At 41.8% G+C, this 23,932-nt stretch overlaps 1 protein-coding gene across 2 annotated transcripts in view; it reads left to right on the top strand.

Moving 5' to 3' along the window:
- Positions 1-23,932, top strand: part of HSD17B12 (hydroxysteroid 17-beta dehydrogenase 12) — a 184,648-nt gene that overhangs the window by 124,273 nt on the left and 36,443 nt on the right. For both annotated transcript variants that reach the window (XM_084632583.1, XM_084632582.1), the window contains 2 exons: positions 3,315-3,379; positions 4,936-4,980. In XM_084632583.1, the coding sequence (XP_084488709.1) occupies positions 3,315-3,379; positions 4,936-4,980 (110 nt within the window). The remainder of the gene's footprint in view (positions 1-3,314; positions 3,380-4,935; positions 4,981-23,932) is intronic.

A 23,932-nucleotide genomic window follows, 5' to 3' on the forward strand; every position in this document is an offset into this window, starting at 1 on the left:
TGAAGTCTGGGCTCTGGGACCCTCCCCCATCGCAGGGTCCTAGTGCATGGGCACCAGCCCAAGCCCAGATGTCTACACTGCAGTTTTATAGCCCCACAGTCTGAGCCTTGTGAGTCTGAGTCAGCTGACATGGGCCAGCAACAGGGGTTTTACTGCAATGTACACATATTAGGAATGTGCAGAGCACTTGTTAATGGTCTGCAGGATGTTTATTTCTCCTCATTTCTAGCTAATATATTTTTAGGATTCTTGTAAAGAAATTTACATGGGTAAGTAGTTGCTGTAAAGGGGTTCAGAAATCTCGAATAGGAGAGGTGTACTTGACAGTCTCGGAATGAAGTTTAATAACCTCTGCTTATAAGTAATCTTCTGTCTGTAGTTTCCTCCACATATTTTTAATATCCTTGATATTGAAATGATTTTTCAGACTATCTTAAAATGCAACCTTTTGCAACTGAGACAAAGATCCCATGACAGTTCTCATAAAACGTTTGCCTCAGTGGCATTGGCCGGAAAGTTTCCCTTCACCTGCAAAGGAGAATGCATTTCAACAGTGCTGTTAATATATTAATAGTACAGTGCTTTAGGATCCTATGGGGTTGAAGGCACTATAGAAATGAAAAATATTGAGTCCGTAGCAACTGACTATGGTGTGTCTATAGATTAACTTCAGTGAGTATGTCTACGCTGAAATGTGAGCCAAAAAGTTAGTGGAATTCAAGTTAGCAGACTCTAGGTGTGTTAACCTAGCGGGCTTGAGTGCCTACACTCATTTGTAACCCTAGGTTAGGCATTATTGAACCCTCGGTCCCACCCTGGGCTGCCAGTGTCTACACTGCATTATGCATGCCCAAGTCAAGCCACCCATATCCCAGACTTTGTGCCCTACCAAAATGTGGACACTCTAGCCCTTTGTTCATGTTGCAGTGTGGGAAAACGTTTGTCCAGAGGAAAAAGAAAGTTGGTGTGTGTGTAAGTGTGGGATACTTGTGCCTTGGGAGTCTGCCAGGATTCCAGTGGGGATGCATTTACACTGCAAAGCAATAGAGCTTGAACTCTAAGTTGTGGTTTGACTCAGGCTCAGGCCCTCCACCTCCGTGGGGCTTTGGGATCCTGAGTCCAAGCGCTGGGTTAGCACGATTTGTGTGTAGATGGAATGGGGTTTAGGCTTGAGCCTGAGTTTGAACCCTGGGTTTACACTGAACTGTAGACTTGTTCAGTGAGGTCAACAGCAACTAAATATGTATGAAACAAAGATTGTTTTCATGCTACTGTCTTTCATAGTGAAGTTGAAATTGAGAATATAAAGGACAGAAGCAGCACTGTTTGAGTGGGGTTAGAAGTTTTCTATGATTTGTTAGTGTTTAGATTACTAGAGTATGAATATTGGCTTCATATCTGGGCTTGTCTACACTGGCAATTTACAGCGCTGCAAATTTCTTGCTCGGGGTGTGAAAAAACACCCTCCTGAACGCAGCAAGTTTCAGTGCTGTAAAGCACCAGTGTAGACAGTGCACCAGCGCTGGGAGCTACACCCCTCGTGGAGGTGGGTTTTTTTAGAGTGCTTTAGTACTGCCAGTGTAGACTAGCCCTCTGAGAACAAGTCTGAAGTACTGCATTAAAAAATTAGGTTTAAACAATTAACAGATTGTCAGTTAATTTTAAATGCTGCTGGTGGGGGGAGATTTCACAGATCTGAAGAGTGTGAAAATAACTTGTGGAACAGTTTGCTATGGTGAATCCGCATATAATGAGCCTTTGACTAGACAGAGAAAGCAAAACACAAACCCTTTCAAAAAGCAGATAAGATTTGTCAAAAACATGCACTGCTTAATGTACTAAGATTGTCATTAATGAGATTTCTCCTGCACTCCTATTCGTGCTCTCCCCCGCCCCACAAGCTATTGAAGCTCTTTGACAGAGTGCCATCAATGAGCTCTCAGATTGCATGTTGGTTACTGCTGCCATCTACTGTCCTGACACAGCAATTGCCGATTTAGGAGTGGTGTTAATTTGGCCATTTAGTGTATTTCACTTTCTAGGACTCCCTTCTGCTATACTGTGTGTGTGTGCTTGCATGTGTGTGCAGTTTTTTCACAGAAATTACAAGATGGAGCAGAACCACGGTGATGGCCTATAAATAACTTGTAGTCTGGAGAGCTTGTTGCAAATATTTGGGGTGGGGAGAGAAGTAGGCCCCTTCTCAAGGCAGTGGGGAAACTGTCTGGCACATTTACTCTTTCACAAACTGTAAACCGTTGTCACGTAGGATGTTGCCAGGGATTGGGATGTGTCCCTTGACTTTTCATTTAATTCAGGTGAGTTACACAATTGTACCTCTGTACACTTGGTACAGTTCTGTCCAGGAGAAGAGTCTGGCGGATGAGAAGGATTCAAATGCAAGTTAAAAATAATTGGGAATATTCTTTTAACAACATTTTAAAAAGTAAAGAATAACGGTGTCTTCTACAGTTAGTCGTGAGTTTGCCTAAGTGTTTGTACTGCATTCCTTATAGTGGGTGCTGGGTTACCAGCTGTTCCTTCTCTTCATGCACTCTAATGGACTAGTTCAAGGGCTGCTTCTCTCCTCCCTGTACTTAAAAATAGAAATTGAGTGAGAATTATAATGATTAGCTTGTATTTAAATATGAAGTTTGCTTACCTGCTTCTGATCCCAATAAATTAACCTTAAACAGCATTAAAACACTGGAGAGTGATTGTAACTTGGGAGTGGAAGGCTCAACATGTGAAGGCAGATGATCTTTCCAAACTAACATTATGTGAAGAGAGAGGGCATTTGACTGTGGATTTAGTGGCCATAGAGTGAGCGCTTGCCTCAGTTTCTGGTTCATGTGGTCCATGCCAACGCAAACTGTCTTGCGCATAGCATGTTGAGGCTCACTTATTAGAGATGCAACATGGTCTAAACCATGCATGCTGCAAATTTCAAAAGGGGAAAGCTATATATTGGAAATAACCACCTCACTTACAGGAATGTTTCCTGTGTTGTACTATAAAGCTTAGCAGAAATCCGGTAGGACATGTGGAAGATGACAATTACAATTTATATGGTCAAAAAGAATTCCAAAAATTATATTTAAGTGTCTTATGTGTTCACCCTCGCACTGTCCACGAGTACATGTGAGTGTGTGCATGCTGTAGGAAATATGGCACGCCATAAAGGCACAGTTATAAAACATCTGAATGTGGCATTGTTAACTCTGAAATGAGACTGCTTATTGCAAGTCTTCAAAGCTTCAGAATTGGAATGACAGTCAGCAGAAACAAGTAAAACTTGTTGATTTTTGTTTCAGTCAACAATGTGGGGATTTCATACACTTACCCTGAATATTTTCTTGATGTTCCAGACCTGGATAATGTAAGTGATTCTATGTTTAACTTAACTCTTCTGCAGTTTTCTTACCTTAATAGTAAACTTGTCTTAGATTTCTGAGCAGGATGGAATGCTTGTTGAATGGGGTAGCCTGGATGTAATTGTAAGTAATACATTAAGGCTAACAGGCTTACTTACACACACAAGATTGGGAAATGCAAAGAGATGATAGAAGCTTAGCCTTTTTTAGATACTTGCATATTTTTTGTTCTTCCAGAACAAAAAAATTGCATGTATCCATTTGAAATTACGTGTAAAAGATGTAACTGAGCTACAGTTGCTATGGGATCCATATCTGAATTTCATGGCTATTGGGTATAATCTCAACTGAATTTTACTCCATTTTTTAAAAACCAAGTAAAAAGAGTACAAAAAAAAAGTGAAGACAGTGAAAGCGAGTGATCCATGTGAAAAAATACAGAATATTTGCAGATGTTATACTTGTGTGGACTTGACAGTTTTTATAACAGCTTTAAAGATTGTTTTTCAAATTGCCAGGGTTCATACTTTAGTGAGTACTAAATACATACTAAATTTGAACAAGATAAACAAAACTGAAATGCAAAGTTTCATGCTTCAAAATGTACACATTTTTTAGAAATGTGTCCATCCTTTGTCCCATTCTCATGGTCTGATAACTCAAACAGGTTAATGGATGTATTCATTCTTTTGGGGTCACCGTTAAATAAGCTTGAAAATCTTAAGTTTGTTGAAAGTGCTGTAATGTATCTTCATCTAATGACTAAAAAAAGTTGTCAGTAAGTGAATTAATACACTAAGCAATATATAGGCAAATGATAGCCATTTAAAAGTCTGTAATATATTAAAAGCAATCGTGATTTAATGTTGTTCAGTGGTCAGCATGTCAAGGAAGCCAGAATTTACACAGCCGGAGAGTTTATAAGTATGTAATAGTATAAGGAAGTGTTTTGCAACCATGATATGTATGCTCAGTTCACATTAGTAGGATTCCTAAACTGGTAAAAATCATCCAGTAAAATAGCTGAGGTACCAGTCCACTCATTTTTTATTCTTTCAAGTTGTTTCTTTAACACTGGAAGCAATTGCAGATTTTCTTAACCATAATTTTTCCTATCCTATTCAATTGAAGCAGGTGTGAATAGGTATCGACTACAGGAAAGTAGTCTTCAGAGCACACAATCTGAAATGAGGATAAATGTTAGTTCACAGTCCAGAATCCCAAATGATCCCACTTACCTTTTTAATTTAAATCAGGTGCTCACTCTACATTACATAGGTAATTAAGCAGACTTAATGTATATACAGCTAAATATAATGCCTGCATGTTTGTGGTTAGATATCTTTCAATATCTAAGTGACTGACAGCCTACACCCGTGTCAATCTGGGTGCACACCTGATTCTGACAGAGATCAGGGGTAGGGAGGTTGCTAGATTTCCTGCTGGAGATAGTTTTTGCTATAGTGCATGTGGCTTTTTTAAATTATGACATTTTGAGCCCTGGACAGTTTGTTAATAGTTATCAAAATAATCTTTTCTATAAATCTGTTTTTTCCTGCAGACAATCAATAAAATGATAAACATTAACATCATGTCTGTTTGCAAGGTAAGTGCCCTCTCACTGATATTTGCACTTAAAACTCTTAAGTATTCTAAAACAATAAACAACTTTGATTCACCTGCTATAAGTAAATTGCTTTCACTTCCTTTGAGCAATGCAGTTTCTCTCCTCCTTTTAATCTCAAGGATTGCTACGTTTAGTTTGCACTCTCCTACCTGCTCACCAGACTGTTCTCCAATTATGTTGCATAGAAGACAACTTAATATAAATGATACACAAAAGTTGCTATAAAAGACTACGATGTGTACTTAAAACAAAACCTCATGATCTTTCACATTCATAATCCTGTCTTTCTCATGTCCCTGCACTTATCTCTCATCCCTTGCTGTCCTAGACTGTAAGCTTCTCTGGGCAGAGAAGTCCTTCATTTTTTTTTTTTTTAAATAAGGTACCATGTGCACTTATGGCACAACAGTTAAATATTGTATTCGCTGTGTGAGATGAAAAAAACAAGTAGGAAACTACTTGCTGTTGTGGGTTATTGTACAAGTAGTCTGTTTTAACTTTTAGAATGCTATTTTTGAAATTATTTCTCTCCCCTTCAATAGTATCTTGAAACTTTTTGGTGTGTTCAGTTACTTTTTTTTAAATTTTGGAAGAAAGGAGTCTGATTTCAGCCTTAAATTCAACAGCATCAGTGTTTTCTTGTTTGTTAAAACCAAGTCTGTGGTGTGGCACAGTGAGCAGAGGAAGAGGATGTGACTTTATTCTTTACCCAGGTATACTAAATATATCAGACTTTTAATAGGAGATGGAAATGATACCAGCTTCTCTATTGCTTCGGAAATCCATGTTGGTAAGTTGAGGAAGTATGCTGGAAGAAATGTATGTTACTACTCACCACTAAGGGTTTGGCTACACTTGCAAGTTACAGCACAACAAAGGAGCCCGAGCTGCGCTAGCTCACTACCTGTCCACACTGGCAAGGCATGTAGAGCGCTCTGACTCCGTGGCTACAGTGGTCCTGGTACTCCACCTCGGCGAGTGAAATAACATTGGCTGCGCTCCCGCTGGAGCACCACAGCACCAGTGTGGACGAGCTGTGGCATTGCTGAGCTCTGATCAGCCTCCAAAAACGTCCCATAATCCCCTTAAGTCAAGTGGCCACTCTTGTCGTTGTTTTGGAATCACTGTAGGAATGCGGAAATGCCCATTGAAAGCTCCATTTCTGACAGCCAGCTGCTTATCTGCTCCGAGATAAAGCAACTATTAGTGTGGAATGCTGTGTGTGAGAGGGAGAGAGGTGGGGCGGGGGAAGGGGGGTCTGCTGCTGTCTGAACTTACAAGACAGCATGCTGACATGCTCTCAGCCCCCCAAAAATCCACTCTCTCCCCTCACATAAACACAACACACTCCCTGTCACACTCCACCCCCCTTGCCTCCATTTGAAAAGCACATTGCAGTCACTTGCATGCTGGGTTAGCTGCCCATAATGCACTGCACCTAATGCTGCTGCAAGTGCAGCAAATGTGGCCACGTCGGTGTGCTTGAAGCTGTCAGTGTGGACAGACTGCAGCGCTTTGCCTACTGCGCTCTACGAAAGCTGGTTTAACTCAAAGTGCTCTACATCTGCAAGTGTAGCTATGCCCCTAACTCCTATTTGCTTTTATGTATATAGGATGGAAGAAAACTTGCAACTCTTCTGACAGCTAAGGGTTAACTTTTTGTCTCCTGTTGAAACCAAAACATTGGGTGAATTTAGCTGGAGTTGTGGTTGCATGGATAGGATTTACCCGTGTAGATGAGAGTTTTGGTTTTCTTTTAACACATCGAAGTTCATCTAACGTGCTGCCAAGAAGCTTAGTCTGAAGTTGTCTGATTTCTATCCAAAAAGATACAGAAGCCGGAAAAGAACAAAACAATACTGCTGTAAGAATTCCCTTCACTACAATGCTTCAGTTTAAAAAAAAAAAAAGAAAAAAAAGAGAGAGAAAGAAAAAAGGATATATTAGGGAGTAGATTGTGGTCCACTTGCTACTGTTAACTCTTTACTGTTTTGGAATTTATATGTTACTTGGAAGCTGGGTACTATTTGTTCCAAAACTTGAAGTTGCTTAATTTACCATAAAGAAAAGGAGTACTTGTGGCACCTTAGAGACTAACCAATTTATTTGAGCATGAGCTTTCGTGAGCTACAGCTACTTCATCAGATGCCTCAAGTACTCCTTTTCTTTTTGCTAATACAGACTAACACGGCTGTTACTCTGAAACCTTAATTTACCATAGTTGTTGTTACTCCAGCAACTGCCTCTTCCCACTAGCCTGACTGTTGTTGTACCTGTGGTTTTGCACATCTTCGTCCCCGGCAAGCACCACCATTCTTCTGTCAGATGGGCTGGATCACAGTGACTTGTTGCTCTCCTACAAGATTTCTATTTGGGAGAAGCCAGATTCTGATCAACAGGTTTATCTAGGAAAGATTTTCAACAAAGGTCACTCAGCTGAGCTAATATACAGAATTAATGCCTACAACACTTGTGTGTAAAACTTTGTGTAAAGTATCTGGTGACCTCTCAGCTAGAGCTAAAATGTATCAGCGGTAAGGTGCAGGATGACTTCAGTTTCTCCTGATGTGTGACATCCTCACTCCACCAGAAGGGGGAGCCTACTATTCAGTGATTGAAGACTTGGGGACTGCTCTAGTTTGTTCAGCAGTTCACATTTTCATGTATTTTAGCAGCTGTTTTCTGCAAATAATTAATATTTTCTCTTACTGTAAAGCCCTGCCTCTGACCTGGTGTGAGACATCAGATAAATCATTTTACCTTTTTAAACTTCACTTTCCTGGTCTATAAAATGTGGATGACACTTACCCCTCCTTTTGTAGAGTGTTTTGAGATGTGTAGATAAGTGCTATGGAAGATCTAAATTTTATTACTATTAATGGTAAAGACTAGTTCTCTGCTTCCCTCGACATACCCTATATCTGTATTAAGAAGAGAGTGGTATAAAACTCACACCAAAGTAGTCTTTACATTTTCCCTTACATTAATGTGTGTGGGGTACCAGTTAGCTTTAACTTGATGGATCTTAAGGCTGTCATAGAATCATAGAATATCAGGGTTGGAAGGGACCTCAGGAGGTCATCTAGTCCAACCCCCTGCTCAAAGGTGTCAGCTGGAAATAACTTAGCACTTCAGTAGTTCTTTCCATCTTCAAAGGGTTAACATTTAACTTATTTAAAGGAGTATTCAGGGAATTAATTATACCCATTTTAGCAACGAGACTGAGTTAGACTGGTCAAGGCCACAGAAGGAGTCAGTTCAGATCTAGGATGAGAAATTAGCTGTTCCTCTCTTCCAGTCCAACTCTGCGTCTCCATGCAATACAATCTTAAAAATCAGTGGTGGAAAGAAAATAGATAGCATCCTTTCCCCAAAGGGAATATTATCTTGCTTTGTTTGGAAAGCATGTAGCTCACTTAAAATTTTACTGTAATATTTTAAAATGTATAGGTATCAATGTGTCAAGCTGGGAAGAAGGTGTCTGTTGGCATTAAGACTATACTTGTAACACCTTAGTGAAGAGCGGAAAGAGAGCAGATAATATTAGAAATTCTGAATAAAAGTTAGGACAGGAAAATGTTATAAAACAGAATTAGAGAGAATAGAAACATAGGCAGAAAATAATCCAAAATACAGATACTCCACAGGAGTGAGAAACCTGTGGAACAAGAATGACATCCCCATCATGTTGTAAATTCATGTTTAAAATAGCCCAGGGCAGCCAAAGACTGCATGCCTGTGAATGTGTGTAACATTATGTCACAGAGAAGAAGTGATGGTCCTTCTTTGGCTCTGGTGGGACCATATTTAGGAAATTGCATTTGGTTGGGTGCACCATGTTTCGAGAAAGATGTTGATAAATTGAACGCAATCCAGAGGAGACCAACAAAAAGATCAGATGCCAGAGCAATTAACTTATGAGGAAAGATCAAGAGCTATATATGTAATATCTTGGCTAGGATTATTAATGTATGACATTTATTACTGATATTTGTAAGTAAACAAATATTTAAAGTTGTAAACACCAAAAAGGGGGAGAGTAAATACACTGCAGAAGATACTCCCTAGATAGAACACTCATGGGCAAATATTATACATGCATTAGGAAGTGGGGAATCAACTATTTAAATTGTGGAGAGGGAGAAACCAGAGATGGCTATGAAGCACTTTGCTAAATTAGAACTTTAAACACAGGAAACAGACCAGGAGAGAAGGGTAGCAGTAGCAGAGAGATGTTTTCAGTCCGTGTTGAAGGAAGTATTTAAGACCTCCTTTCAGCTGCAGATATTCTGTCCAAACTTAGGAGAGTCTGTAGTTCCATGACTTTTGATAGCTCTGTGGGGTAGTGACAAAAATGAGTCTCACTGATTTTTTGGGAGTGGAACAGTACATCTCATCAGTTGAGCAATCTCGTTCCATCTGGTCACATCGGATCGAAACATCTTTCTCGGGTCAGCCTGGGTTCTTTCCCCTTTCAGCTCACCCTCAAAAAGTTTGAGATCTTGAATGGGGAAACTTTTGTCCTGCTAGATCCTAGAAACAAATTTTGCTCAAAAGACAAATAACTTGAATGGAAGAGGCTTGCAACATGATGTGATTCAGTCATAGTGTCTGCCTTCATATGCACTGTCTCTGTGTCTGGGTTTCAGACCTTTCCTTATACTTGAATTGGTGACAGTTTTCACAGATCTGATAGGCCAGTTTTGTCCAGCCTGGAATAGGAGAATTATCGAAGAATTTTTGCATATAAAATCCCCCATTTAAAAAGCTTTCATTTTAGACAAATTTCACTGAATTGCTTGTAAAAGTTCATTCTCGTGAAGCATGGATATAATTCCCATCCCATTTTAAAGGGAGTTGTCCACATGTAGAAGGGCCCTAGACACTGTCCCAGTGTTTTTCAACTTTTTTGATACCCAGGACTGGCTTGCTGCCTTTCTCAACTGTGTCAGGGAGATCTCGGGGACCAGTGCTGTTCCACGGACCAGTCATAGAGAAACACTGTGCTAATAGTTTACATATTATAGTCTCTTGTATGGATTGTGTATGGACAGTTACAGTCTGGGAGAGTGTGTAATTTCATGGGCAAACTAATGATAAAAGGGTAAGGAAGGTGTAATTTGATTGGTAAAAATCTGTAGAATCATAATTTCAGTGGTGTGCCCCTGTGTGGCACAGCAAAGAAGACTCACTCCCCCCACTTCCCTCTTCTTCCCCCTCCTCCATACCCTAGCTTCCAGCTCTAGGTCCTCTGGTTGGTGGAAATTTTGATGATACAGTGTTGTCAGAAAGGGTCAAGTTGGGTATCATTCAAAACCTTTTCTCTTACGAACACAAGGTACCAAACATGACAACTCTTGAACAATTATGTAGATACATAAGAATTTTTTTAAAAATCGGCTTTGTTTAATTGTACTTTAACACAGGCATGTCAAACATGCAGCCCTCACAAAGTTAAATTGTGACCCTTGACGGACTGTACTGTTATCAGTTAATGCTCAGAACAAGATATCTAACTAATTTTTTACTGTTACAGATTATTATAAATGGAAGAAATGCTTCAAGTTATTTGCCATAATCGGCAAAAAGGAAGCAGTTCAGTGGTACTGATGATCAGCTTTGTTTATTCTGTCCAAAGAGTTGTCATGAGGAATGGTTAAGACATCAACATCCAGCAAGAAATTCCTGGAATCCATCTGCAAATGGTGTGTGCATAGTTACATAACATACGTTACATAATGTAATTACATGTCGTCTTTGAAAAGCATACTGACATGTTTGAAGACATTTCCCAGAAATCACAGGATGTGCAAGACCAGTTCCACACATCCAGCATGCATTCCGCTCTGTGACCTATTGCACATGATGGAGAGCTGCAATATGGAAAGCTGGACATGCACAAGTCCATGGGGCCAGATACAGTGCATCCGAGGGTGCTGAGGGAGTTGGCTGAAGTGATTGCAGAGCCATTGGCCATCATCTTTGAAAACTTGTGGCGATTGGGGGAGGTACCAGACAATTGGAAAAAGGCAAATATAGTGCCCATCTTTTAAAAAGGGAAAAAGGAGAATCCGGGGAATTACAGACAGGTCAGCCTCACCTCAGTTCCTGGAAAAATCATGGAGCAGGTCCTCAAGGAATCCATTTTGAAGCACTTGGAGGTGAGGAAGGTGATCAGGAACAGTCAACATGGATTCACCAGGGGCAAGTCATGCCTGACCAATCTGATTGCCTTCTGTGATGAGATAACTGGCTCTGCGGATATGGGGAAAGCGGTGGACATGATATACATTGACTTTAGCAAAGCTTTTGATATGGTCTCCCACAGTATTCTTGCTAGCAAGTTAAAGTAGTATGGATTGGATGAATGATAAGATGGATAGAAAGTTGTCTAGCATGTTGGGCTCAATGGGTAGTGATTAACGGCTTGATGTCTAGTTGGCAGCCGGTATCAAGCAGAGTGCCCCAGGGGTCGGTTCTGGGGCTGGTTTTGTTCAACATTGTCATTAATGATCTGGATGATGGGATGGTCTGCACCCTCAGTAAATTTGTGGATTACACTAAGCTGGGGGGAGAGGTAGATATGCTGGAGGGTAGAGATAGGGTCCAGAGTGACCTAGACAAATTGAAGGATTGGGCCAAAAGAACTCTGAGGTTCAACAAGGACAAGCGCAGAGTGCAGAGCACTTAGGACGGAAGAATCCCATGCGTTGCTACAGGCTGGGGGCCGACTGGCTAAGTGGCAGCTCTACAGAAAAGGACCTGGGGATTGCAGTGGACAAGAAGCTGGATATGAGTTAACATTGTGCCCTTGTCGCCAAGAAGGCAAATGGCATATTGGGCTGCATTAGTAGAAGCATTGCTAGCAGATCAAGGAAGTGATTATTCTGCTCTATTTGGCACTGGTGAGGCTACATCTGGAGTATTGCATCCAGTTTGGGCCCCCCACTATAGAAAGGATGTGGACAAATTGGAGTGATCCAGCAGAGGGCAACAAAAATGATTCGGGGGCTGGGGCACATGATTTATGAGAGGCTGAGGGAACTGGGCTTATTTAATCTGCAGAAAAGAAGAGTGAGGGGGGATTTGATAGCATCCTTCAACTATCTGAAGGGAGGTTTCCAAGAGGTTCCGAAGAGGATGGAGCTAGGCTCTTCTCAGTGGTGGCAGATGACAGAACAAGGAGCAATGTTTTCAAGTTGCAGTGGGGTAGGTCTAGGTTGGATATTAGTAAAAACTGTTTCACTAGGAGGGTGGTGAAGCCCTGGAATAGATTACCTAGGGAGGTGGTGGAATCTCCATCCACAGAGGTTTTTAAGGCCAGGCTTGACAAAGCCCTGGCTGGAATGATTTAGTTGGCGTTGATCCTGCTTTGAGCAGGGGGTTGGAGTAGATGACCTCCTGAGGTCTCTTCCAACCCTAATCTTCTATGATTCTATGAATATCCCAGAATGGATCAAGCAATTCAGTGAGGTTGAATCAGTGACAAAGCAAACTTTTTGGGATGGTGCGTGAAGATGGTTGAGTCTTTGCTGTTCTTTATTTGATTTGTCAGGACTGCTAATTGGAATTTGCATCTTGCCGCATTGGAAGCAAAAAAAAGGTATTTCACAAACTATTTTACAGTGACTGTCTGGTACCTCACTGAAATAAGAGGCATAGGAAAGTTTGATCCTGACATATGGGAGAAATTTCCAAAAGGAAATTGGGTTTTGAAAGGTCACAAGTCTCTGCTGTGCATTTGGTTTAGATGAAGCCCTAGAACATGAAAACAGAGCAATGAAAGTCATTGGCATTGGGGAGGGAGGTTGGTGGACATAACACAGCATCCAAATGCTCTTTCCTGGGTTTTCCTGACAACCCCAAAACTCCATTGAATTTTGAATGAAATATTAATCATGGCTGGGATGACTTGCCTGGAAATAACCAAGCATTATCTAGTTTCATTAGGTGGTGATAAATGCCAAGTAGGAGCAATTTTAAAGATAGAGAATGAGTTTACGTGCACTGACAATCCATTTGTATATGATGAACCAGGGCTCGTTAATATCATTATGAAAGCAGTCTTCAGTGATGAGATAGCTAAAGATGTCAGTCAAATGGATACTTTGGGTCATGACTCGTATGGAGTCTTCAAACCCCAAAGAATTATCCAAGGCATAATCCATCTATGGGCTCCAGTCAAGAAGAACAGACTAAAGCTGTTCCAAATGCAAAAGAATAAAGTCAAAGTACATGGTGGCAGGTGCTGTTACAGAGCTAACTGCAGGCAGATCATTGTTTGTGTGTCTCCTGGTCATTGTCCAGATCTCTGCATGATATTGCTCTGTGAGAGACTTTGGGAGAAAATACGAGTTCTCCATGGTACCACAATTGATGTTTGAATGCGATGGAACAATGCATATGTACCAGGTAAAAAGCATCTTGTGTGGTCTTCCTAAGCCAGGACCTAGTGGACAATGTGACTGGTACCTTATGCCACAGATGCCTTTTGAGTAGCAATCATAGCTGGTATGGCTGAGATACAAGCTCTCAACAAACCAGAAACTATTAATACCTGCCGAGATTTGGCTGAAAACTTCATTATGAGGCTACAGAGAAATTGGTGGACTGATGACAAAGTCCACCTGAGGATTGATACATATGCAGAAGACTCAGGTAAAAATATTAACAGAAAGAAGAGATTCCATGGTATAGCATTGTACTAGTATTGTCCAGTACAAAATCATTGACTCCTCAGACATCCCCAATGTCACAATGAAGAAGCTGTTGTCTTATACTCGCACAAAAGATGAGTTAACTTCATACCTCACAGGAAAAATGCTCCAGCATGCAAAGAAATGCTCTGAAAATTTTGTTGTTGCATGCTATAATGAAGCTGTTGTCTTGCACTGCTCAGTGGAGTTTCTTCATAGTTCCCATGAGCAGGCTTGACAGAATCTCTGTATATCCCTCAGAGGTGTGTTCCTAACACTCGGACTATTAAAAGCCACCCCACTGCTGGATTTCCACGCCCTTTCAGGATGTGATGCTACTGGAAGGTTGCCTGTAGAAAGACCAATTTATTTTACTGGAATGCATTTGATTCAGTCTCTGAAGGCTCTTCTTGCTCTGAAGATGAGATGGTCACTGATGAGGTCAAAAATGCAGGGGGAGGCTTTCATATGCTGAGTTTACCATCTGAAGACAAACATTATGACACTTGTAGAGCTGTGCTGGTGGATGTCTCCCAAGAAGCAGATAAATGGAGAAAAATTGCTACTGATAAGAGGTGCATTTATACGTGGGCAAGAGGGCAAATTATCAAGCAATGGAGTGGCTGTGAGATAATAGAGTGCATCCAAAACTACCCTTCCTTATCGGGCATGGGTGGGTTTTGGAGGATAGACTGATCTCCCCAGTTGTGTGAAATACCGCGCACTTCTGAATCAACCCTTCAGCTAATCAAATGTTTGTGTACAAAGACCAGATGCTCATCACCCTGCAAATGTCTGGCCAGCAACCTGCCTTGTACAGAGATGCGTGAGTGCAGCTTGCATGAGGATCAGTGTGACAATGTGTCTGTTGGTGCCCTACATAGAGAGAACACTTACGATGACTTTGATGAATAAATGTTTTCAAGGCTAACTTCCCTAGGATGACCAAAGATCAATGTCTCTTAAGTAAGCTGTGCATCCTTGTGTTAAAGTAATATTAATTTTTTTTTATTTTTAAACACTTTCTCAAATACCTGTCTAAATAATTGTTCTAAGTATGTTGTGTTTGTGGGAGAAAGGACTTTTTAATGATACTCGATTTGACCTATTTCTGACAACTTTGTATTATCCAAATTTCCACCAACTGGAGGACCTGGAGCTGAGAGCATGGGGTCCAGTGAGTCATGTCTCTCTCTCCTCCTTCCCCCCTCCCCCCGCCACACCACGGAGGGTGACACCATTGACATTATGATTCTTTAGATTTGTATGAATTGAATGACACTGCCCTTACTATTCTGTCATTAACTTGCCCACAGAATGAGATTTTCCTACATTATGCTCCCAAACTATAAGCTGTTCCTCTGGTTCGACCCAATGGTCTTGCTGCTTCATCTCACTCCAGAGCATTTGAACCATAAACTACGTTCTGGTGGCAGACACTTCTTTCTTTGTTCTCTTAAAATAAAGGAGATGTACAACGTCCTACACCACAGGGGACTATTTCAGTAGTCTCTTCAGAAACTTACATTATTACTAGCTTATTGTAACTTTGTCCCAGACCTGTGTATGTGAAATCCAAGAAAAAGCTATCTTAACTGTAGGAGAATTTAAAATTCTTTTGCAAGTTCTCTAGCTTCATCCTGCTGATTACTGCTGGGTAAATTGCTGGGTAAATGCTTTAAATTCCAGAGCAGCACTTGTCTTGAAAGCTAGGAGAATGAGTTCTAGCCCAGCAGCAGTCTCCCCATATTTAACATGACTGTTTGTCTTTCTAGATGCAGAATTCTAGTATTAGAAGCAATATGGCCACAGCAACATAAACCTTGTACATTTTAACATTTGTTTGCACCATAGTTTAACTTTTACGCTAACATTCCCTACTGTTTAGATTTTAAGTGGAAGGTTTTCTAAATGTTGAGAATGATTTCCCTGAACAAACTAGGGCCCTTTCCTAAGCAATGCTCCTGGACAACTGCTCCATGTCAATGGTAAGTATATATCTTCCAGGTTTGAAGTGGGGAGGAAATACAACTTCAAATGATAATTAAGGGGGAGAACTGGATATTTCTGGTGAATAACCACTGGAGAGTCATTAAAGTGGTTGTTAATCTTCATGCTGGCACCATTCTTAATGAATAGGAGCATTAAATGTAGTGCCTATTTTAAAACATAAAACAAAGGTAACTTGCTTATTAACATAGTTGCATATTCCAGTTGTGTGTTTTTTCTGAAACAACTGGTGTAGGAGCTGCAATTTCCCTGGATTTAAAAATCAATTGGCATGGGTCTGAAGTTCGGTATCTTCACAGTGGAATGTTGAATTGGTGGTAGAGTATGAGAAGAGACATGCTGATTACGTACTTCAAGAGACTGTATTGGTGTTTACATTCACTCCAATCTGCAGTGACAATTTTTGTGCATCAGAAGGTGATGACTGGCTTGACAATAAATGCCCTCTAATGAATTGTAATGCTAAGGGAATCAGGATGTTGGGGAACTGTGTGTGTGTGTGTGTGCGTGTGTGTGTGTACATAAGCCCAGTGATGGTAGTGTTGAGAGATTTCCAAATACATGAAACTGTCAGTGCACAGGCAATGAAGCAGTCATTAGTGGCATAAGTGTACCCTCCTTTACCAAAACATATAAAACTTGAAAAATTGGAAACTTTCTGCAGCAAGAAGGCTGTCCTGAACACTTCCTTAATGGAAATACTGGGAATTGTCCATACTACCTGAAATGAATAACGTTTCATTTAATGTGTTAGCAGTTTGTATACAGGCAGTTGCCAGTGCCTGGCCACTTGGCCTGAAGTTACCAACATTTAGAGAAGAAGGCAAGAGCAGTAGAATTCTCAAGAACTGTAGTTTTTCTTGCAGTAGTGGCATCCCAGTGGAAACCAGCAGTTTATTCATAAAAATCACTATCTAACTGAAAAATCACAAGTGCTCTCAGTAACCACCAATAGGGGTGACACTGCAAGGATGGTGAGGGCTTTCTGTAAATCATGACACATTTTTGGTATCCAATTGCCTCTTTATCAGTAACATTTTTGGCATTCTTTTCTCCAAGATCTGATGTCTTGTCCCCACTGCATTCTAATCCATAGATACTAGATCTTTTGCAGGTTTTAAAGTTCTTAAAAACAAAATGCCCTGTTCCTCAACTGGGTATCTATAGATAGCCAGTTGCTAATACTGAATTGCTGTTTGATTTCCATACTGGGTGCCTGTATCCTGTCCCTAATCTTGTGTCGTAACTGTCACTGGTTTTACAGTTTCTTAATTTGTGTAATTTAAGCACTGAATAGATACAGTTGCATGTTTTTCAGGACTGGATTTGTAATATCACTGTTAACCAGCAGTGATGTAACATTCACTATGTAATGTATCTGACTCTTTAGTCACCCCATCTCACTTCTGAACAGTAATGAATAAGAAAGGCTTGATCATTTTAATATTAAGGAAAGAATTACTGTTTGTACTAATGCTGCACATACAGGGGCATGGGAGAGTTAATTATACATGCCTGAACATAAGATTCTTCTTCGTGCATATTCCTCCTGGGGTTAGAGTTTGTCTTAGTATAGTTAGTACAATTTCATTTCTCCCTGCAGACAGACTGTGCAAAGAGTCCCAGGGTTTAAAAACCTCTCCCAGCCCCACTCCTTGTCTGTGAGTGACAAGTACCAATGTTGCTTTTATTGTCTGGGGGAGGCATGTATCTCAGCTAAGTTCAGCATTTTCTGCTAGTTTGCCCCATGAACCCACTAAGCACAAGAGCTCTGACTGAGGAAACATCTTATGGAGAAAGCTATGAGACCTCAGTCGGACCCAGCCAGGGAGACCCCTCTACCGTAAATTGGCCTCTACCAGCGAGCAGTGCCACTCCAAGCACAAGCTCAGGAGCCAAGCCAGAGCTGCTTAAACCCAAGGAGTCAGCAATCCGTGCTTCTCATGAAGGTTAGGGCCACTGTCATAAGCATAAGGACTAATCTCCTTCCAGGTCTGTTTCAAAAAGGAGGGATCCCCCCTGACTCCATCCGAGTTGGGTGAGTCCTCACATGCAGGTCCTAAGGACTTAATGACCTACTTTAAACCCTCCTATCATGAGGGCAAGGTATGAAGGAGAAAGTATCTGCCAATACTGACGTCAGCTCCAATTCATAAGCCTAAAGATCAGTATCTACTAACACCATCTAAGAGCTCACTGTCAGACTCTTCAACGGTACTCACCCATCAAGATAATACTTAGTCCTGCCATGAGTGCAGGGGACTGAACTAGATGACCTCTCAAGGTCCATTCCAGGCTTAGAATCATAGAATTGTATCTCCATAAAGACCTGCTGTTCACGATGACTGCCAAAGCACCATACCCTTGGTACTGACTACTAGAATGCGCAGAACTTTGGGATTAACTGAAACCTACACCTCACCAGCATATATCTTCACCCTTCCTTATCCTCAGTCATTTCTTCTTTGGGGTCCCGAGACATTTTGACACCAAATGAATCTACCTTGAAACTACCTGTTCCCCTCTTTGGTTCAGAGGCAGGAACTTTTGCCCACTGACTGCTGTGCTGGTCGAGCAGAAACTGGCCTTTTCTTTGAAGGAGTTGGAGGATCCAGATGATTCTTCACTCCCCCATAAGGAGATGAGTTTGGACAGAGACTCAAGGAAATCTGGAGTCCATGTGCCACATAGATATGACTGCCATGTGACCTGATGCTGTGAGCTCCCCCTCAACCAGTCAAGCCTTAATATTGGCCCTACTGGCACCCATAGTATTCCTACATTAGACATTCCAGATCCATCCATGAGTCCTACGGTACCTCTTCTACAGAGTATGAGGGAGAGGAGATTGATCCAGAGATACTGATGGGTGTTTCATCATCCTTATCAGATAGGGCAATTCCCCATCTTCACCTTCCCTGCCTGACAACCACAGGCAATATCAGAGTGGTGAATGGCCTCCAGAGTCCACTAAAGGAGAGGACCAGGATTCTAAGCATCATCTCCTGGAGATTTTGCAACGTTCTGATCCCAATAGGGTGGCACTTCCAGTAAATGAGGCCATCATGTAACTAGCTAGGGTAGTCTGGTACACTCTGGCCTCTTATGCCCGCACCCCAAAAAGGGCTGATAGGTGTGATTTTTGTACCAGCCAAAGGAGCAGAGTTTCTTTTCTCACACCCAGCGCCCAACTCGTTAGTGGTGCAAACAGCCACTGAAAGGTCTAGGTTTACAGCATCCCAAGGCAACAATGACTTGACCTCCTAGAGAGGAAGGCATTTTCTTCTACAAGTCTTCAGTTCTGTATAGCTAACTAGCAAGTTTCGTTAGCAAAATAGGATTTCAACAATTACTTGAAAATTTTTGACTTCAAGGGCAAACTCCATCAAGAGGACAGGGCCCATTTCCAGGCTCTCACTGAGGAAGGCAAACTGGTGGCCAGAGCGGATGCCGCTGACATTGTTTCGAGGGATAGCCACAGGAGTGGTCATGAGGCATGAATCTTGGCTGCACATCGTGGGGTTCCCCAGGAAGGCTCAACATACCATAGAGGACTTGCCTTTCGATGGGTCTAATTTATTTAACAAGAAGACTGATGTCTCCAGGCTCATTGAAGGACTCTAGGACAGCCTTCCACTATGTGGACACTTACAGCCTGGCCTCGAAGAGGAAACACCCATAAACAGATGTATTAGCCAAGACCACCTCCCCAACTGTTCTACCACCAGTGCTCATTTGAACGACCACGCAAATACTAGAGGGTACAAAGGCGTAGCTATACAGTTCTTTTTACCATATCTGTAACTACTTAACCCCTGGATGGTGGATTGGGTTATTTTTGATGGTGCAATTGAGCCCTGCTTAACCCTATTGGTGCCATCCACTACTGGCCCCCAATTCCCCAACCTTTGGTGGCTGATTCACCCTCTTTTCCCACAATTTGGAGGGTCATCACAACAGACAAAATAGGTACTAGTAATCATCCACTGCAGCTACTCTGTAGAGTTCCTTCCCCACACTCACAGCTTCTTTCTGGCCCCTTCTCAGGGACCACTCTCACGAGCAGATTCTCTGTCAGGAGGCAGATTCTCTCATGCAGTGAATGCTGTAGAATAAGTGCCACATCAGTAACAAGGAAATTGTTCATATTTCATAGTCTCCAAGAAAAATAGAGGATGGAGACTCATTCTTGACCTTCAGCAATTAAACGTTTTTGTTCACAAATCAGAATTCCAAATTGTTATGCTGGCATCAATAATCTCCTCCATAAAGGAGGGAATGCTGTTCACAGCTCTTGGCATGAAAGACACCTACTTTCATATGAAGATTCATCCATTCCACAGAAAGTTCCTGAGGTTTCTGATGGGACAAGAACATCACTGTTCAGAATACTCCCAGTTAGATATGCAACAGCACCCAGGGTCTTCATGAAGGTCGTCTCAATGGTGGCGAGCCAAATGAGACATCACAACTACAGTCTTTCCGTATCTAGTTGACTGGCTCATAATGGGTTACTCTAGTCAGGAGGTACATTCAATGGCTGTTGTTCTGGCAGCCTTGAGACTCTTCGTCAACAAAGAAAAGTCCACTTTTCCTACTAGAACTATAGACTTTATAGGAGTGACCCTAGATTCAATCTCAGCATGGGCCTTTCTCCTATGGAAATATTCCAAGCCATGAACAATGTGATAAGAAAGTTACTTTTCAGACCATGAATCTTTGTCAAGGGCTGCCTTTCCCTGATCTCTTCCATGGCATCATGCACTTATGTAACACCGTTTGCCAGTCTTCATGTACATTGCCTACAGGCCTGGCTGTGGTCCATCTACTGTCCAGACAGAGACCACATTAACACAAGAGTAAGAATTCCCACCAAAGTCACATATTCTCTTGTCTGCTGGTTGAACCTGGAACAAGTACATGTGAGAGTTCCTTTCATCCCACCCACACCTGATGTGACCTTGTCCGACATAAGACTTATTGGCTGGGAATCCCACCTGGAGAACTACCCCCCCCCCGCCCCCCCCCAATGTGCATGGACTTCTCATGAGTCCAGGATGCATATCAACCTACTGGAGCTTAGAGCAGTCCGTCTAGTCTGTAATGCATTCCTTCCACTTATTTCATCTCACCATGTCCAAATAGTATCAGAAAACATGACACTCACATAAACAAGGTGGAGCAAAATCTCTTCCTCTCTGCCTAGAAGAAGTCAAGTTATGAAATTAATGTGTCAAATCACATAACTCTCTTAGCTACATATCTATCAGGTGCACGGGATTGTTTAATGAATATTCTCAGCAGGCACTTCTCCTATTCATGAAGGATAAGTCCATCAATGGCTATTAGTTAGAATGAGCAGAGGTGGTGTCCCTAGCCCATGTTTGCCAGAAGCTGGGAATGGGTGACAGGGGATGGATCACTTGATTGCCAGTTCTGTTCATTCATTCTGAAACACCTGGCATTGGCCACTGTCCGAAGACAGGATACTGGACTAGATTGACTTTTGGTCTCACCCAGTATGGCCATTCTTATGGTCTTAAGTGGGAGATAACACAATTCAATCCTCAACAAGATCCTCACACAGAGAGGAACACCATCCTGGAATCTGTTTGGATCCCAAACAAACAAGAAGTTTATTCTGTGCTGCTCTAGGGCAGCTCTGAACTGCAATTCCAGGGGCAAATGCTTTTCTGTTATCCTGGACAGATCATCTCAGATATGCTTTTACTCCCATCTGTCCACTACCACAAGTTCTGTGGAAGATTCGCTCTGTCACAGCTTGGCATTTTCGTAGCACCCAACTGATGACACAGACAGTTCTGGTTTCTGGACCTTCTGCAAATGTTAACTCCTCCTCCCATCAACATCTGACCCTTCCAGTATCTACTAGCTCAGGAGAATGGCAAGATCTGACATCCCAACCCAGGCTTCCTTCACATCATGGCCTGGTGTTTGGATGAGCATCAGATCTTAGAACATTCATGCTCAGAAGCCATTCAGTCTATTCAGACTATCTTCTGTCCATGAAAACGTCAGGGTTTTCCATTAGTTCCCTGCAGGCCCATCTAGCAGCAGTCCGTGCCTTCCATCCCCCGAGTAGAGAGACACTCGATTTATTTTTACTCATCTAGCAATAACTCTATTCTAGGTAGGACTTTCAGGAACCTTCCCACCGGTGGTGAAACCTGAACCACAGTGGGACCTCAACCTCATACTGTAAGTACTAACCACACTGTTACTTGAAGAACTGGCTCCATATTCTATGTCCCGTCTTTACGTGAATGTCGCCTTTTTAGTTGCCATTACATCGATCAGAACGATCAGTGAAATGGGAGCACTCCTGGTAGACCTACTGTACACCATTTTTCATAAGGAGGTTTCCCTTCACTTTCACCTGAAATTCATCCCTAAAGTAATTTGAATTTACCAGTATTCTTCCCAAAAACCTCATGCTTCCTGGTAGGAGAGTAGACTTCACTCTTTCAACATCAGAAAAGGTCTGGTATTATACCTGCAAAGGACAACATGGATTAGAAAATCACCAAGGCAGTTTTTTGCTACAGTGGAATGATGGCAAGGCTAGGCATTATCTGCTCAGAGACTAAGTATCTTTGGCTGTATCATTTTGTCATCAAGTGGTGTGTATTTCTCTCCCACGTGGGGTGAGAGTCCATTCCACTAGAACACAAACAACCTTAATAGCATCTCTTCGATTAATACCTTAGTAGATATCTGGAGCTCCATTCATCTGTTCACAAAGCATCATGTATTAGTTCAAGCTGCCTCCTGCAGATGCAGCTGTTGGGACTGCAGTTCTATAGGCATCTATACCAATTGCATCCTTCCACCCCCTCCTGTTTAAATATTGCTTGTCAATCACTCATGTTGAATACACACAGGGACCAGCACTCAAAGTAAGAGAGGTTACTTACCTGTAACTGGATGTTCTTCAAAATGTGTGGTCCCCATATGTATTCCGCTATCCACTCTCCTTCCCCTCTCTTTGGATCCTTCTGATTAGCAGTAGGAGAGGAACTTGAGGAATTGGTCACTGTACGTACCCTTGTTTCAGAGTACAAGAACAACTGCTGAGGTGTGGACCAACTGACACTACTTGCCAGAAATTGCGGATCTCAGGTGCATGATGCGCATGCATAACCAAATGTGGAATACAGATAGGGGCAAGACATCTTGAAGAACCTCCATAAGTTACAGGGAACTTCCATGTTTTCCATGTGTGCAATATACAAAACTGACTGAAGGCATTTCACTCCACAGATTTCAGTTAAGTCTAAGGCCTGATGTCATTATTTACTTGGGGGGGATGAAGGTTAACGTATTGGCCCACACTTCCAAAGCAATTAATTCAATTTACACTGAGCTAGGAGGGTGGTATCTCCAGTTTGTGGAAGGGTTTCCTGTATTGATATTTTCTGTGGGAATGGATGAAGAAATGAGTCTGTGATTAGAGAGGAGGTTAACTGCTCCAGAATGAAATATTAGTACAGCATCTACTTAAGACTCTGCGGCTTGGGCTCTGGGAGGGTGTTCTAAAAGATGGCTAATCATGTTTCTGACAACATACAGCCACTGAGCAAAAGACTCAGCTGGAGGGCTTTGGACAGAACGAACACCACAGGTGCCAGGTCTGTACGTCTTTGGATCCAGCCTCTTTGCTGCTGCCATCTTGAGTTCCTTTCTTTGAGTGGTAAAGGCCAGGGTTCCTACCCACCCTAGGGATCACGTGACATCAGATAGAAACTGCTCATGCCATGCAATAGAAGAGTCTACTTTGGCTTTATAAGAACTTGTGTAACTGAAACTTAGCTGTTCCATTTTGTGACTGTTGGCTTTTTCTTCCCTCTTTGTAGGGACGTTTTTTGTTTAGAGCAGAATATAGCTCAAACTCACCATAAGAGTATGTGAGAGCTAACGCAGTGGTAAGATTGTATGCTGTTTGGGTCAGGGTTTATCTTTTTGCTGTGTGTTTGTACAGCACCTAGAGGTATGTCTAGAGATAGCTATGCAGGCATAATTCAGTAATACAGACACAATCTGTGCCAACAAAAGGGTTTTTTCCATCGACGTAATACCACCACTTCCCTGAATGATGGTAGCGATGCTGGCCAGAAGCATTCTTAGTAACTTTAAAGTATAGACAAGGTCTAGCACAATTGGGTCCTGGTCCATGGCTGGTGCTCACAGGTGCTACAATAATACAA

The sequence above is a fragment of the Lepidochelys olivacea genome, assembly GCF_965140295.1.
Source record: "Lepidochelys olivacea isolate rLepOli2 genome assembly, chromosome: 6".
NCBI lineage: Eukaryota > Metazoa > Chordata > Testudines > Cheloniidae > Lepidochelys > Lepidochelys olivacea.